This window comes from Plodia interpunctella, chromosome 6, assembly GCF_027563975.2.
Source record: "Plodia interpunctella isolate USDA-ARS_2022_Savannah chromosome 6, ilPloInte3.2, whole genome shotgun sequence".
In the NCBI taxonomy this organism is placed as follows: domain Eukaryota; kingdom Metazoa; phylum Arthropoda; class Insecta; order Lepidoptera; family Pyralidae; genus Plodia; species Plodia interpunctella.
This window is the reverse complement of record NC_071299.1, coordinates 9695614-9713304: the sequence shown is the minus strand read 5'-3', so window position 1 is coordinate 9713304 and position 17691 is coordinate 9695614. Positions and strand designations below refer to the sequence as shown.

General features: G+C 35.6%; 2 protein-coding genes across 6 annotated transcripts; both read left to right on the top strand.

Moving 5' to 3' along the window:
* Positions 1-543: 543 nt before the first annotated feature.
* LOC128671077 (antichymotrypsin-2-like) lies at positions 544-6895 on the top strand. Of its 3 annotated transcripts, none has more exons than XM_053747225.2 (9): positions 544-874; positions 1226-1320; positions 2002-2139; positions 2746-2952; positions 3267-3365; positions 3844-3975; positions 4909-5121; positions 5890-6022; positions 6611-6895. In XM_053747225.2, the coding sequence occupies exons 1-9, from the start codon at positions 706-708 to the stop codon at positions 6745-6747; spliced, it is 1323 nt and encodes a 440-aa protein (XP_053603200.1). In that variant the 5' UTR covers positions 544-705; the 3' UTR covers positions 6748-6895. The 3 variants fall into 3 exon arrangements, with proteins under 3 accessions (XP_053603200.1, XP_053603201.1, XP_053603199.1); XM_053747226.2 differs by having other exon boundaries at positions 545-874; positions 1226-1432; XM_053747224.2 differs by having other exon boundaries at positions 622-874; positions 1226-1422.
* Positions 6896-7413: 518 nt separating this feature from the next.
* LOC128671080 (serine protease inhibitor 3/4-like) lies at positions 7414-16093 on the top strand. Of its 3 annotated transcripts, XM_053747233.2 has the most exons (10): positions 7573-7618; positions 8195-8283; positions 8641-8922; positions 11078-11215; positions 12118-12324; positions 12974-13075; positions 13487-13618; positions 14336-14554; positions 15156-15297; positions 15528-16093. In XM_053747233.2, the coding sequence occupies exons 3-10, from the start codon at positions 8719-8721 to the stop codon at positions 15674-15676; spliced, it is 1293 nt and encodes a 430-aa protein (XP_053603208.1). In that variant the 5' UTR covers positions 7573-7618; positions 8195-8283; positions 8641-8718; the 3' UTR covers positions 15677-16093. The 3 variants fall into 3 exon arrangements, with proteins under 3 accessions (XP_053603210.1, XP_053603209.1, XP_053603208.1); XM_053747235.2 differs by lacking the exons at positions 7573-7618; positions 8195-8283 and adding an exon at positions 7414-7522; XM_053747234.2 differs by lacking the exon at positions 8195-8283 and having other exon boundaries at positions 7502-7618.
* Positions 16094-17691: the final 1598 nt, after the last annotated feature.

The following is a 17691-nucleotide window of genomic DNA, read 5'->3' as shown; positions in this document are numbered from 1 at the left end:
TTTATTTAGGCAAACAAATAACGAGTGATGAACCATCATCAGCGATTGATCAGAATTATGATTACTACTGTCGAGCACTAGGACTTTTCTTCATTCCGGCTATTGTCGCGAAACAATTTGCCGAACTATGGCGGATTGCTACAGACTACATTGCTAGTTTTACAATGCTGTACATAAGCTCTCATACAAACTAAGACTAACTAACATATAAACTAATAAATAACTTGTGCATTCGCGTCGGCATCTGTCCTATTTCGACGATAGTGTGAAGTCTGCTTTAGAAAGCTAAGCAGTTGTGGTCTTTCGTAATAATACGGACGGACAGATGGCGCTGTTGCCAACCCTAATAAATAGGTTACAATGTAGGACGCTCCTTAGAAATCTTAAAAATGAATATAGGTAACATATGTGTCTAATTTTAAAAGGGCTTAGATCAGGATTACCTAAGCTAGGGGCGATAAGAACATAGCTCTTAAATAAGAAGAAGGAGCCTCCTTACGTAGGGGTGCGTTAAGAACTTGTTGGTGAAAACTTACTCCTGTGGCCTGTGACTCAACACTCGGCGCGACTTATCACCGCAACTGAGAGGTATATAATTAAAAAAGAGGTAAAGCTTGTCCTTCTATTACATGTACTTACTTCTCGCATCCCTTAGAAGATCCAGCGTTAAGTTGCACCGTTACTCGAGACGCCCTTTTTTATCCAATGCCCAGGGCGGTTGCACAGCCTCACCCACTACTTCCGTTGTATAAGCGTGAAGTCACAAAAATCAATTTTAATGTAATTTTGCGTCATGCAAAGAAAACGTCATTTTTAAAGACTGTATCAAACGTATTAAAGTGCGACCAAAAAATTACTAAAATGCTATCAAATTGTAAGTGGATTTGAAAAAAAAATACTTTACGTTTACTTTAGATTACATTGCATCATTATGATTTGATGGTACAAAAGATTGGTTTCCGACGAAGGAATTCCTCAACGGCTAATGGCACGGTCCTGCAATATTGCACGTGACTCTTGTTCACATGGCAATGAATTTTTGTGATAAGCAAGGCTTGATAGTGGAATAGGATCGTCACCCATCGAAGCAACTCCTCAACAGTTTACTGCATGGGCTTGATTTTTTATCATTCATTGAATGAAACAAGATATTTCTGACGGCAATAACAACGAATGTAGGTGGTAAAGACATTTTTATAAAAAACTTGTGGAAACTCGTTTACAGCTGACCTGATTGAACTATTCACATTTTGGAGCATTATCCAATCTACATTATCAAGCAATGAGGATGAACATTTATCGACACCATTTTTTGATTCGGTTAGCATTGAAAGTATTAATGTTGAAGATTCATTGGATATGCCACCACCCGGTCTCCTACGAATGGATCTAACTGGACAATTGAGAAGAACTATGATCTATGTGCGGATTGGTTTGTTTGTTTGAATAATGTTATTGCATAAGAAAACACAAATACACAAGAAATAGTATCAATATGGCGTATAGAGCCCACTGTATTCCTTTTCACGGATGCCTAGAAACAATTTTTTTTATAAGCCTATTTGTGTCCCACTGCTGGGCAAAGGCCTTCCCTTTCTGCTGGGCCTATGTACAGCAGTGGGACAATTTTCTTAAATATTTAGGAAAATTGTTGAGATAAAACACAATTTACAATCTGAATACTTGGGAAAAGTATGTTTATCCATTTAGAAGTAATTGGCTTTTGGGCGCGGATCCGGCCTCGTGAACTTTTTCGGTGCAATTCTTATCCTTCTCATACATGTATGCAAACTGCATATGTAATGTATGTGTGTATGTGTTTGCATGTATGCAAAATTTGAAGGAGATTAAAGAATATTGGTTACGCAGATAAAGCGTGAAGTGGTAACAAACTTACGTATGTATAATAATTAGTTTGCTGGATTATTTGATGATCACAGTTCTTTTAGCACTCAGTTTACTTTTAACAGTGATATTTCTTTTGCGCTTTCCATTAATAAGCACGTAGTAAAGTCATCTAAAAGAAGTATAGTATGTTCACCTTTATCTGCACTTCTGCCGCTGGGTAAGCTGATGATGGGATCTAGTAGTAGAAATCACCAAGAACTGAAGAATGCCACAGGATACAGTCGTTCCAGGGTGAGCATTTCTTTGTTCATCATATCCATTTTATCAAAATAATTTACCATCATACAATTTAAGAGCGAGGCTTATGTCGGTGGAGTTCCTTCCATTGTTCTCACTCCGAAGCCAACTCTTTCACTTCTTCATACGACACGTCACGCACTTTATCTTTAATTTGTCTGGTGTAACTATCTCTTGGTCTTCCTGGACGCCTTCTTCCTTCCACCTTTCTTTCTATGATATATTTGAAGAAGGCATCGTGTCGCATGAAGTGTTCTAACATTTTCCCTCTTATTTTTGAAAATAATAATGAGATAAAAAAAATATAAAATAAATCTGTTATGATTCTAGAATTTATTAAGTTGAAATGCCATGTATGACATGTATAACAAATCCATTCAAATTTTACCTACTATTTTTAAAATGATTTTAAAAAATTGCACACATATTCATGACTATATTATATATTATGCAGTAGGGGTATAAATTTCATAGAATCGCTTTGTCTTAACTAAGTATATGCCTAATACAGATGTTTAATCCAAGCCACATTTAATTTTGTTCCCGTCTGGATCCCGTTGGGTTGATAGGGATTTCTTCAATACATCTTTTTATCTATAGGTTGACGATAATTTCTTCGAGGTGATTGATCGTCTAACATATATGAATGGCAATGTTCAGCTTAGCATAGCAAGCAGACTGTACGTCTCTGATAAATATCAGTTGAATCCTGCTTTCGATGCTAAGGTCAAAGCTGTTTTCGAGTCCAGCTGCGAAAGAGTAGACTTTCTGAGACCGCAAAAAACGGCTGAATTAATTAATGACTGGGTGAGTTATGTTGTGATATAACTTTTAAATCATATGGAAGCTTGTTTATGTAGCACTAATATAATTTTAAAATAGTCCTTTCGGTCCATAGACACCATGCCATGTACTCAAGAATTCGTACTAATATTATAAAGGCGAAAGTCTGTCTATTTATCTGTCTGTCCCGCTTTCATGGCGAAATGACTATTGGGGGTTAAAGTTTTGTATGAAAATTATATCTTCAGAGAAATTTCGAACGCCGAAGCCGCGGGCAAAAACTAGTGAATCTTTAAAAAGGTACTTATTTTTATTAATGGAATTTTGATTACTCACAGGTCAGACAAAAAACCAAAGGCATGATAAACAGCTTGGTAGAACCTAATCAGATTTCAATAACGACATCTCTTCTTATAACCAACGCTATCTACTTTCACGTAAGTTTAAGTTATTTTAATTTAGTTGAATTTTATTGCACAGAATAGGTTTGGGTATAATTTATTATGTTTTTACCCGAGCGAAGCCGAGACGGGCCGCTAGTATCATATAATTAAGAGTTCCGAAATTGACAAACAATATGTTTCATCCCAGAAAAAGTATAGCATAATAATGTGTCCTCAATGTGTACTCATTTAAAACCTCTTCCACACAATCTGATTGCCCAATTTGATTGCCGATTGAATTGGGTACAATCTAATCGTCCACAATTAAATCGCCAATTTCAGTATTGGATAGAGCAATCCCAAATCGAGTGACACCGACCACCCAATGACCTTTAATTTCATATTTCCGTCCACACGACCCAATTTGATTGTTAATCTAATCAAATTGGGCGTAAAATTGGGTCGTGTGGAAGTGGTTTTCAAGATTTTTTCAAGCTATGATAACGCGCTTGCTCTTGGCCACATATTACAGGGTCTCTGGAAAAATTCATTTACATATCAGAATTTGGAACCTTTCAAAGCACCAGGTCAAGATATTAATATAGAAATGATGACTACAGAAGCACGTTTCAACTACACAAAAAACCACAAGTATGCAGTAGAGGTTAGCGACTATGTAATACCCAACTAGCAGAATTAGTATCTATAGCTATCTTCAAGACTACTTTTCTTTTTACTTATAAGCTACTTGTAGCATACTACAAAGCTGGATTTGGACGCAGTTATAGAAGCGTTTCATTGCTACAAGTATAGTATAATTAACTTTATAATGTTACTAAGCCTTCTAAAACTTAGTTTCTATAATGTTCTGAAACAACATTTTTATAAGCTTTAACACTCTTATTATTATCTAACCAAAGTATTTTATTAGATTATTTATCATCATTAGCATGTAACAGTCCACTGCTGGACACAGGCCTCTCCCAAGGTGCGCAACCATTGTCGTTTTGGGGTTTTTCGCATCCAGTCGAATCCTGCAAGCTTTCACAGGTCATCACGGCATCTAGCCAATGGGTGATCCACACTTCGCTTAACCAGGAGTGGTCTCCACTCGAGAACACGTCTACTAAGGCTGTTATCCGTTCTTCTACAGACGTGGACAGCCCGCCAGTAATGGAATTATTTACAGTGTAATATTTGTTAATTCGTTTCGTGAAAAGTTCATAAATACTTTTGAACCCTATTCCTAAAGAATAAGTTAACAGCACATCAACCTGCCCAATACACCTAACTGCGTTTTGCGTAGACCGGCAAATTACGCAGGGAACAAATGTCTGGCTATGCCGCTCCCACCCGGCCCTGGTAGAAGAGGCAAACTCAAGAAATGCTGACTTGATGTCGTCAAGGAAGGAAGGACTCAGACTAACTTTATTTACTGTTTATAATTAGTGTTGATGATTGATTTATGATGACTAAGTAAAAACTGTTGCAGTTTTGAGATATATCAGAAATCTAATACATTTTCAAAAATCGCCAATATATGTTTCAGTATTTTATAGAAACCCTATCCTTAAACAATGATTGTCACTTTTTTTAGATAATACAGATACCATACTCAGGCGATGAGGTATCATTTGTTATTGTATTACCGTTTGAGAATAGAAATGTGGATACATTTTTGTGTAAAACATTAGCAGCACCTGAGACTTGGAACATGTTATTTGAATCAATGGTAGAAACGAGATTAGCACTTACCATTCCAAAATTCGTAACAAGTACTAAATTGGATTTGAACAAAATATATAAGAAGGTAATGTAATTTTTTTTACATACTTTATGCTTAGGTATTTTAGTCTGTAACGGGACTCCATTTTTTAATACTACCAAGTAGACATGCATACGGCCCACCTGGCGGTAAAACATTACAGCCTATGAACGCCTATAACGTCTATGTCCGTATTTCATTTCTTACTATCGAGTCGATTCGCAGTGAAACGCAGCTAACCAATCACAGTGCGCCATTGTTACGTGACGACAACCACACCACAATGTGATTAGTTAGCTGCGTCTCTACAGAAAAATGTGTCTCACTGCGAATTGACTCGATAGTGAGAAGTAAAATGAAAACCCGCACCTCACCCTCGGAAGTGTAACACGCACGTTGACGACTTAGTGGCCTTTGCCACTGCCACAGAACACTGGCTCTCTCAATCTTCAAACTGAAACACAATAATACAAGCACTGACCCATTAAACCAACCAACCAATAGAACCAACGTCAATATAATAAAATTTTTGTGCTTGGAATGAATTGGATAGATACAAAAATGAAAAAATGACCTGTCATTACATACGGGTAGTACAATACACATTAAGATTCACTGCCGTGGGAATTATAGGTACCATAAGTTAGTACGTTGCTCAGATTAGAAATAGTGTAATTTCCAATTGATGACATAATTTTGGAAATCGGTTGAGTAATTTAGGGCGATAATAGGCATCGTGCTACAAAATCCTGAAGACAGATCAATCAGAAACAACATCTCAGATAAATCAGTTTATAGTTTATTTTTCCACAGGTCGGGTTAAAAGATATATTTGAAAAAGATAACAGTGTATTAACCAAAGTGTTGTCCAAACAAAAGATTTATGTCTCGGAGAGTATCCACGTTGCCGTTATTGAGGTAGACGAGAAATCATCAAAAGCCTCTGGTAACCATCATATTATTTTAACTCATATTTTTTTTAACATTGGTCAAAATTATTACACACATAATACATAGAACACCTTTCATTCGGGCGTGTGGTCCCCTAATTTTCTTGATTCTTTTATTGTATTTTGAATTTATATAGTTACTAGCTTCGCCCCGGGGCTTCGCTCCCGTGGGAATTTCGGCATAAAAGGTATCATAAGTGTTTTTCCAGGTTATATTCTACCCGTGTACCAAATTTCATAATAATCCGTCCAGTATATTTTGCGTGAAAGAGTAATAAACATACATACTTACAAACTTTCGCATTTATAATTTTAGTAGGATTGTTTTTAATGTTAACAAATGACATTTGATTGCTAACTGTTTGGTGCAACACGCTTGTTCTGTTGAATCTATATATAGGTATGTCTACCGTGTTTAACATAGACATAAAAACGTTTATTTGTGTTGCCACAGACATTAAAAATAATAACATATAAAGCATTAAAACAATATTGATATAAATGTTTGCCTGCATAGGTATATTATTGAATTTAATTTTCGATCACCTCTCTTAATTTAAGGACGCTGCCCTATTGATTTTCAGCTACGAAATTAATATCTTCATTTTCTGATGGCAATGCCAGACCACGGACCACTGAGGTTGTCGTTAATCGTCCATTTGTTTATTTTGTGGTGGCAAATACAGAACAATTGTTTGCTGGTTTCTACAACGGATTATGATTTCGGAAAAGACTACGTTTCATGTCACAATTAAATAGCATTTTATTCATTCAAAGCTATGTACAAAACGAACTTAGGGAGCGAGAGAGAACATCGACTAAGAAATATGCGTAATTTTTATTATTTTAATATTCACAATAAATCTAGATTACCAAATAAATGTAAATATGTTTTTTTTTTTCAAATACATTTACAGAAAATCAAAGTGTATATATGTAAATGTTTTAAGCTCCTAGATACAGACATCGTTATTATAAGTTACTCTGCATGAAACTCTATAGCGCGGTAATAACGACGAGTTTGCAATGAATTTAGATAGGTTGATGTGCTGTTGACTGTACTCTGAGGTTGTAGAATGAGCACAGGCTGCGGTGGTCACTTCCTATCTGATGACTTTTAAAATTTAATTTAATTTATCGTTTTTCTCGTGTTTTTTCCTTTCCACTTTTTGTCTCAGTTTTTTATACTACTGAGCAAGTGAACACGCATGTCTCCTACCGAATGGCAAGTGGTCACCGCAGACTGTTTGTTTCAATTATAATTGCCTGAAGCTTCATGTAATTTTCTCGCCAAATTTATTAAACGATTTAACAGCAACGACTCCAGCTAGATATCTTTATTCTGTAATTTTTCAGACATTTCAAAATCGTTACCTATTCCTTTGTTTATAATGGTCGATTTTTCAGCCCACTAGCTAAGCTACACACTATAATAAAGAATTCTGTTTGGGCGGTTGTTAAATAAATTGTTTTAGCGATAACGCCGCCATTATTATGTACGTACAACTGTTTATTGTTCCTTTCATTTTTCTGGTGTAATAAAGAATTTTTTATATTACAATTTTTAAAAATCAAAGAAAAGTATATTTCAGGTATAGTTCAGTCATATCATAAATAACTTATAGACAATATCATCACCATAATAAATAAAATATTGATATGCAACTCACTGCTTTCTTGTTCCCTTTTGTATCAAAAATTCTTCTTGATGGAAGTTTTAAGATTATAATTTGGCACTCTTACTAGAAACAAAATACCACAAAAGACAAAAAGGAAAATTTAGTTTTTAATAATTATTTATTTTTATTCCCAAATTTTGCGTTCGATTCTCATTTTTGCGTTCGTGAAATGGCGTAATATCGTAGAGGGTAACAATAAAATCCACTTGTCCTCGCTGAGAAGGAATCCTATCTTTTATAATCTAATCAGAAAATGGTGTTTAAAATGACTGATGATTGAAAGGAAAAAGCCTATGCCACGCAGTATGTCAAATAACTATACGATGTCACGCAGCATGTCAGATAAAGAACAATAAACACATTTTTACTCTACTAATCTCGTGCAAACACTTAATCTTCTCACTATCGAGTCGATTCGAAATGAGACGCAGCGAACCAATCACATTGCGGTGTGGTTGTCGTTGCGTCACAATGGCGCGTTGTGATTAGTTAACTGCGTCTCACTAAGAATCGACTCGATGCGCGATGACGAGATGTAAATAGCAAAGTCGCTCTTCGCACAGCGGTCGGACGTCGATGTAAGTATTTCGACGGTGTACATTTGCGATCAATTGCGATTGTCTTCTGTATTGTTGATTAAAGTTTACAAACTCCTATGTTAGTGCATCTAACAGTGACTTGTCGGCATACATCAACAAGAAAAGGAAACATGATGCAGTCATTATGTGTATCAAATCAGTCATCAGTCGTGAAAGTAGACGGTATAAGAAAGTCATTAAACTTTTTTCTCACCACTGCTATTGTAATGACACTTCATAAGTTCTGGTTCTAATAACTAATTTGTGTCGTCCGTCCAATTAAAATAACGAAAACTATATTGAATCGTAAGTTGAATTTTAAAATTATATTTCATAAATCTTTGTTTTCATTTATAGCACACACGTCAGAAACATACATTTGCGGTACCAATTACCGGACTTTTTTTTGTCTTCAAAGTCAAATTATATGCACACATGTTCGCAGCGAAGCTAATAAAAGAAGTATTGCTAGTTACGGCCCTTATTCTATCTGCGTCATCTAAAAACAATAAACCAATGAAAACAATTTTTAATTCAAGAAGTATTGAAAGTAAAGGTGTTGAAGATTCACCTCCACCTGCGCCACATAATGTCCTGCATATGAATCTTAATGGAGATGTGAGAAGATATATGTTCAATGTACGGGTTTGTCTTTGATAATTATCCTACTAATATTACAAGATATGTCTGTGTAAGTTTATTACTCTTTCACGCAAAATCTACTGGACTGATTGTTATGAAATTTGGTACACGGGTAGAATAAAACCTGGAATAACACATAATGGTACTTTTTATCCCATGGGAGCGAAGCCTCGGAGCGCAGCTAGTCTTATATACTTTAAGATTCACAAGGAACATTTCTATCCATGTGTTTGTCCCTGCTCGCGATTATTTTAGCTAATATAAAAGCTATGTTGTGTATGATGGATGTAAATGTGGAAAAAAATACGAAAAATAGTTGTTTTTTTTATGATATATACTCAAAATCTAAACTGTAGTATTTTTGTCTTTTATTAAATAAATAAGTGCTGTGTCTTTATATTCAAATTCAAATCATTTATTCAGAAATTAGACCTTCACAGGCACTTTTTCTCGTCAATATTTATAGTTATTTCTCACAAGCTACAAACTACTGGCATTTCGGAACGACCACTGCTGAGAAGAAATGCCGAAAGAAACTCATTTGAACAGTGTTGGTCCCTATCATGCCAGATCGGCTTACCATTATTGTTTCTTACAATGTTTTTTTTCCTTCTAATAATATATAAAAGTACATAATGTACATAGTCAAAAGGTATATCAAAACAGGTTATGATTGTGATCCGAGTGCTGATATAGTCGTATTCCTCATGGCTGAGGGTCATGGTTGTTACGTGGAGCGAAAAACACACAACAACTTTCTTGGTATTAGTAATGGAGTGGTTTGCCATTGCCTTCTCAATTTCACATACAAGTTAATGAATCAACCAGGTTCAGGTTTCTTCACGATGTTTTTCCTTCACCGGAAGCAAGTGGTGGACGATGAAAACTACTATATGTACATGAGTCAGATTGGTATACAAACTCATGTGGCACGAGTAGGATTCGAACTTGGAATCTTTCGATCCACAGGCGGGCGTCTAACCATTACACCACCACCGCTTTTTTATATTGACAGTTTTATATTGACAGCAACATGACAACTTATTTTTATTACCCTACTGATGTTCCCACTGCTGGGTAAAAGCCTTCCAATGACAACTATCGATAGTAAAACATCGACTCTTCTGCAACACTAGATCTGTTGCAAAGTGACCATAAAACTTTATTTGAACCGGTTTATAATTCGAAACCAATTTTTATTATAAAATATAATAATTCAACTTGTTCAAAGTACAAACATCTTGGGCGTGTGGTCCCGCCCTAAAATAGGACTACTCCTTATCCTCCCCTGGATGTCGTACGAGGCGACTAAGGGACACGCCTTAACAGCCGATAGGCAACAATATCATTCCTAAGCGTAGTGGCCAGTTGTAATATCAAAGCCAAATCTTCCAAATTCAATGGTATTTTTACGCTAACCTTAGGCTTTGAGGCGTCACATCTCCGAATGTAACCCGGAACACGTGATGATGAGAGAGGAGTAATCTGATCAAAGAAATGTGACAAGTGAAATACAGCTTCTTTGTTTGGCTTAACACAAACAACAAAATAATTTTAATTGTCATCACGTTTTACATGCTAAAGGTGGGTTGCACCAGTCAACTTTGATGTTAACTTTAACCTGCGAAGACAAAATGGAGTATTTTGCGTACTGGGTGTTGCTAACATACCTAAATGTCAGCAAAAGATTAAGTTATGGCTGGTTACAAGTCTTACTCGTTATATTTGATTCGGTACAACAGGGAATTCGCCACCTAAATAGACATTATAATATATATACAAAATTTATTGGTCACCTAAAGTAAAAAAAAAACATTCCTCTTATTTAATATTTACTAAACCTACCACCCATGTTTTTATTCGTAAAAAGTACAGTGGTCGAAGTACATTCCACTTCCCACCATCGAATTGATTCGAAATAAGACACAGCGAACCAATCATATTGCGCCATTGTGACGCAACGACAACCATACTGCAATGTCATTGTTTCGCTTCGTCTCACTTCGAATCGACTCGAAGGTGAGACGTGAAAATGCAAGCCCGCACTTCGACCTCAGTTAATAATGGAGTTGTGTATATGAGGTATTAAACTAAATCTCTTCTCAAAATATATTTAACAAGAGTTAAATTTTATTATTTTTGTATTTTGTAGCATGTTGTGACGGGATCAAATAAAAATATAGTATGTTCCCCCTACATTGCTATTATACCTTTGGCGGAACTGTTAATGGGATCTAGCAGTCGCAATTATGAAGAGCTGAAAAATGCCATCGGATGCAGACGTTCAAAGGTGAATTATTTTATTATTATAAATATATAAATAACTACATTTTGTTTAGTAGCACTTTTTAACTGGGCTCGATATTTTTGTGCTTTAAATATTTTATAGTATTTTGTTACCTAGTTAAATAACGGACTAATCAAGTTATTCGTGATAGCTTCGCTCCGAGCGGAACACTCTTGCGAGCATTAAGCCTATTTCACACGAGGGCATAATAGTGAGGCAGAAGTAGAACGGTGAACAGTACAGCACTGCTTGTGTTTGAATGCACAGAACAGCACCACAGCAACAGGCCCACCATAAACTTTTACAGAACGATTCTAATGCCATAGTTCAATTTAGAAACCTGGAATGAATTGCATTCATACTAAAATTTGAGTCGATGGTTCGAATTAGCGATAGGTGCAGATAAGTTTAGGCCCTAAACTAGATCATGAGACGATGATAGTAAGCCCCCATTACTCTCTTGACAGTAACCAATTTCGTTACGACTGCTACTTTATAAAATTTAAAAAAAAAATGGGTCAACAATCTTTTATCATATGTTTATTGAACATTCTCCCAAAATTCCATGGGAATCCGTTGAGAAACGCGATCTCTAAAGAACACACTGACATACCTACCAAAACATTTTTGGACAAGCTGAAACGGGGACCTCGCTTCATTCGCTCGGTTAATCTTACTAGTCCTACAAATATTATAAATGTGAAAGTTTGTGAGGATGTATGTATGTTTGTTACTCTTTCATACAAAATCTACTGGATCAAATCAAATCTACACTGGTAGGATATAACCTAGAATAACACATACTTACACTACTAAACACAACGGTATCTTTTTTATCTCGAAATTCCCACGGGAGTGAAGTCCCGGGGCGCAGGTAGTTTTCTATAATTTGTATCTGTCAATAGGTTATTAAAACCATGTACGACTTAAAACGGGAACTGGAAGGTGCCAAGGACAATGTTCAACTTATCATATCAAGCACAATATTCGTTTCTGTAAAATACACTATGTATCCATTGTTTTTTGAGCATGTCATGGCAATATCCGGCGCTGGCTACAGGACGATACATTTTAATAACACCGAAGAAGCAACAGAAATAATTAATCAATGGGTAAGCAATGATTTCAGCACAGAGACGAAATGTTAGGTACCTACGTAATGTTAATGTTAAGTACTTAAATACAGTACAAAAATGTCATTTTTGCCACAAGCTTTTATTTTCATCGGAGAGATCTTGTAGCATTAACGACTGAATTTTTATTTTTATAATTATTCACTTTCTTTAACCTAAATTGTAATCTCTTTTTCTTAAAAATGAACCTCTATAATCAATTGATTACGATTATTTAATTGTAAATCGAGCGTAGGAGATCACTAATACATCTATCTCTTGTCGAAAAAGTGCTCACATCGGTTTGTTTGAGATAAATTCCATTCATATATAAATAAATATATCAGGACATATAGACACAGATTGAATTAGGACCCAAAGTAAGTTCGATACTTGTTCGATACACTAATTCTATATTTTATAACAAATACATATACAGAAAATATCCAAGACCCGGGCCAATCAGAAAAAGATCATTTTCCATCATGTCATGACCCGACCGGGGATCGAACCTCTCGGTTCAGAGGCAAGCACTTTAGCCACTACGCCACCGAGGTCGTCAATATCGAAATACTATGCTTTTAACTTTTCCGAAGAATCAAAAAATTACAGCGGTCAGGATATCTTAGAGTATGTTCTTCGTTTACAGGTGAGCCAACAAACACAAAAAGAAATAAATGGACTGGTAGATCTTAACAAGATAATATATCCAACGACATCTCTTTTTATAACTAATGCTCTATATTTTCATGTGAGTGTTTTATACTTTCACTTTACTACACAATCGAGCCCGAAATGTTTATAATCAAGGGAAAATTTTAAGGTCTTTTGAATTAATCCTTCACAAGTAAAACAGCTAGCCGATAAACCGATTTTGAAAATGTTAGTCACTGAGATAATAAGATTATCTGTATCAGATACTAGATGTCCTACTAGATGTAGAATGTCTCTTCTATTCTGTCGGCGAATCGTTCGTAGATGAAGGGTTCTGTCGTTCAATCGCCCGATGTCGAAACATTCTGTCGACGAAACGATCGTAGACGAAGCAACTGTCGGAGAACCGTTTCAGACTCGATACAGCCCCAATCAACTCATGATATATACCCATCTCGCGGGATAAGTTCGAGTGGGATGAGTTGGCTAAAGAGATCTTTATTTGCAGGGTTTTTGGGAACATCCAGTCGATTCAATTAATCAAGACATTTTTAAAGCTCCAGGTCAAGACATAGTAATGGATATGATGACCTTTAAATCCAGCTTTCTGTATGGTACATCTCGTATATATGGAGTAAAGGTTAGTATTAGAAATTTGATTTTAAAAAATCTATCAAATTTAGATATCTCTTTTGTGGATCATCTGACAAGTGAGATTTTTTGTATAAAAAAAATATAAATAATATAAATATATTAGGACAAATCACACAGATAGAAAAAGTCTATGGAACTACTGAGAAAAAAGTTTATCAGACAGCGTATTCAGTCTGGTACTCTTTACAAAAGAAGAAAAAAAAGATGGAATACGGACCTGGGCTGGCAACGCTCAAAAGCCTAGGAAGAAACGTTCAGGTGAAAGAGAGAGTTCCACGGGTAAAGGTAGTACTTTTTGGAAGTAATTAGGTATATTTTTATTAGGTATAGAAGCGGTTGTGGTGTAATAGTCAAGACGCCCGCCAGTGGATCGAAAGGTCCCAGGTTCGATTCCTACTCGTGCCACAGGAGTTTGTATACCAATCCTACTCATGTATTGTCGTTTTCATCGACCACCACTTGCTTCCGGTGAAGGAAAACATCGTGAGGAAACCTGCACGCTGGTTGATTATTAACTTGTATGTGAAATGGAGAAGGCAATGGCAAACCACTCCATTACTAATGTTGTTATGTGTGTTTAATTCCACGTAAGTGAGATAAGGTAGTTGAAAATCGAACAACATATAACTTAATCTGTGGAACATCGCAATAGGTGTGTTACCACGCTACTAAACGTGTTTATTTGACCAAATAATTATTTTAGATAATAGCGATGCCATATTCTGGCTACAAAATGACATTTGTCATTATACTGCCGCTTGGGAATAACAATGACATCTTAGAAGACATCATGAAGACAACCTTGAAGAACCCAGATGTTTGGAACAAGATGTGGGCATCTGTTGATAAAACGCAACTGCGCCTTACCATTCCGAGATTTAATGTCACCACTCAATTAGACTTGAATAAAATATATAAAAAGGTAATGGTTTTTTATAGAACAAGCTTTTATTGAAAAGCTCGTGTGCTATTGCTCAGTTGCGCTCCGTCATTTTAACGTCCGCCGACAGGCAACGCAGAAATTGCATGAAGTTTGCGTCAACGCACGTCGGTGTCAAAACCTATAGAAAACAACGGAGCTAAAACATGCTGCGCCGTCGCAACTAACGACTGATCAATGGGACATGGCTCTTAAGGCTATCTAACAGCACACTAGCGTCACTGACACAAATTAATCAATCTCTTTTATTTCATAACCAACGATAAAAAAACCCGGCGAATTGGGCTTTTGAATTTATTTTCTACTAGCTCTTGATCGCGGCTTCGCCTGCGTCAATTTATCTTCGAAAGCGGAACAGATGATTTTCATACAAACTTTCACCCCCATCATAGATACTTTTGGGGATGATTTTTGGAAAAAAATATTTGAACCTGCATGCATACCACATGCATACCAAATGTCATCAAAATCGGTCTTAAAAAACTTCAGGTTTCAGGATTTCAGAAAAAAATAAATTTCAAGTTACCATCCTCCGATTTTATTTTCTATATTATTAAAATCGAGTATATATTTGTCTCCGCAGATCGGCTTAAAAGAAATATTCGACGAAAACAACAATATTTTGACCAAAGTGGTTCATAATGACAGGGTGCATGTCACAAATAGTGTCCATGCCGCTAAGATCGTGGTGGATGAAAAAGCAATTAAAACAGACAACCAAGATCGTAAGACTAATTTTCATTGGCCCTAAAATAGAAATAGAAATAAATTTATTTATAGCATACAATTATAAATCACAGAAAATGAACAAAATTATAATATTAACTACAAATGTAACTACTAATGTACATTAAATATGCTAAAAAAGTGTACCACTAGATTTTCAGTGACAATCTGAACCTGAAACCCATATTTCAATAGATAAATTAATTGATTTATTATTTCTTCTTTTCAGCTCACGTCCATTTCGGCTATAATGACGTCAAAGTTGATCATCCATTTTTGTTTTTTGTAATGCACAATTCAGAACAAATCTTAGCGGGTTTATTTAACGGCTTGCCATTAAATAATGCTGACGAATATTCAGGGGGAACAATTCAATAAACTGGCGATAGAACTAAAAAATATATATCACACAAGAATAGTATTATGTTCCTGTAAAAAATATTGTAGCCCTGTGTTGTACAGTCAACAGCATCAACCTACACAAATTCATTTCAAACTTGCCGCAATTACCGCGCCGCCATAGGGGTTCTTTCAGGGTAACTTGATGTGCTGTTAACTGTACCTACAGTTCAAAGACTATGAAAACAATAAAGGTCTAAAGTACCCAAATAACATAAAAGGTTTCCATACAAATTTCTCGGCCCACCTCATACAAAACGGCAGATTGGGCCTTGTAAAATTGGGCACACCCCCGCGCACGGCCCTTTTTAAATCTATGGGGCACATAGTTAAAGAGAGCTTTAAGCGCTCTGTCCCTTTTCTTCTGGTCATAATTTATATATAACTACGTCATAATTTATCGTTCTTGAATGACAGAAACCAAATATGTTATGACGAAGTTTATAATTATATAATTTGCAAATACTTAAGTGTGGATTGTGATATGCGGAATAGTCAATTGTTTTAATAGACAGAGATTTGTGGAAAAAGGAAGAGGAGGTCTTTGTCCAGCAGTGGGACACATCAACAGGCTAGATAAAAAAAGTAACTACATAAAAACAATGAGTTGGATACTAGGTTTTGATTTTCACCAGCTGAAATGTTAACTAATCATGAGAATAATTAAAATAAAAGCATTTGAATAACTTTATATATATTTTATTATTCTACATTATTTAGCAACCTGGAGGTTGAATCAGCATCACAATTAATTTCCAGTCTGTCTCTCTATTCGCGATAAACTAAAAAACTAGAGCACGGATTTTCAAGCAGTTTCTGCTAATAGATAGCGATTCCTATGGAAAGTTTGAGTATATAATTTATTATGTTTTTACCCGAGCGAAGCCGGGACGAGCCATTAGTTATATAAATAAAGTTATCCGATATAAATGAATCATACAATACGAAGATTAAATAACTATATCTTACTTATTTACATTTCAGTGGCGTATGAATAAGTTACGAATCCGCAGTTATCGTCTAATCTTTGTGTTCACATGAGGTATTTTATGATAAAGTCAACTTCATGTTATGTTGTTTTTGACGATACTACGATTTACTCTGTGGGAGCACCAATATGGAGTCACCACTATGGGGCAAACACTTCATTTATATTACATAGGTACTTTGGGGCTAACATAATCTGTGTTATCTGTATTATATATATATTTATGTATATTTATTTATTATTTATATTGATAAATGATACCAGAGAGTTAGAATAATCTTCATACAGATTTTCAAGAGAAATTCTCTTCGAAAATTTCACGGGAAACATATGAAGAAAATTCCTGAGAATCAAAGTCTAGACTATTTCCTGACAGTTTCCATGCATTTTCAAACATTGAGTCATGACCAATGCGCGTACAAACATTGAGAACTATAGTCATGACCAATGCGCGTAGGGGTTATTTATATTATCATGCTCGTAATAATTTTCCCTTCCTTTCTCTTATGTAGTATACATATGGGCACATAGGAGCTTTACATACTTAGACTTGTGCACACCGAATGCGTTTGCTGCATGTATTTTGCAAAATCGCATTGAAATCGAACGCTTGTGTTATGTACAAGTTTGCAACGATTATTGCAACTTTTCTCTATGTTACTACTGACGATGCTAACGTAAATGAGGACTTTATTTCCGTGCTACCTGTTTAGATGTTTCTTGGTAGGCCTTCTGATTCATTTTTTTTATTTCGTGTACAGTCAACAGCACATACGCAAATTAATCCCGAACTTGCCGGGGAAGTTGATATGCGATTGACTGTACATTAAATTGTCATATGTTTGTGGCACTTTAATTTATGTACATAATAATGCCTGCCCTGCCTACTCATCTGATAGTAATGTGATATCTTATCAACGAGATAAATATGTTTATTTCGATTTTATTTAAACAGTGACAATTTGGTCATAGGTACATAAACACGGCACAGAAATCAGTAATCGCT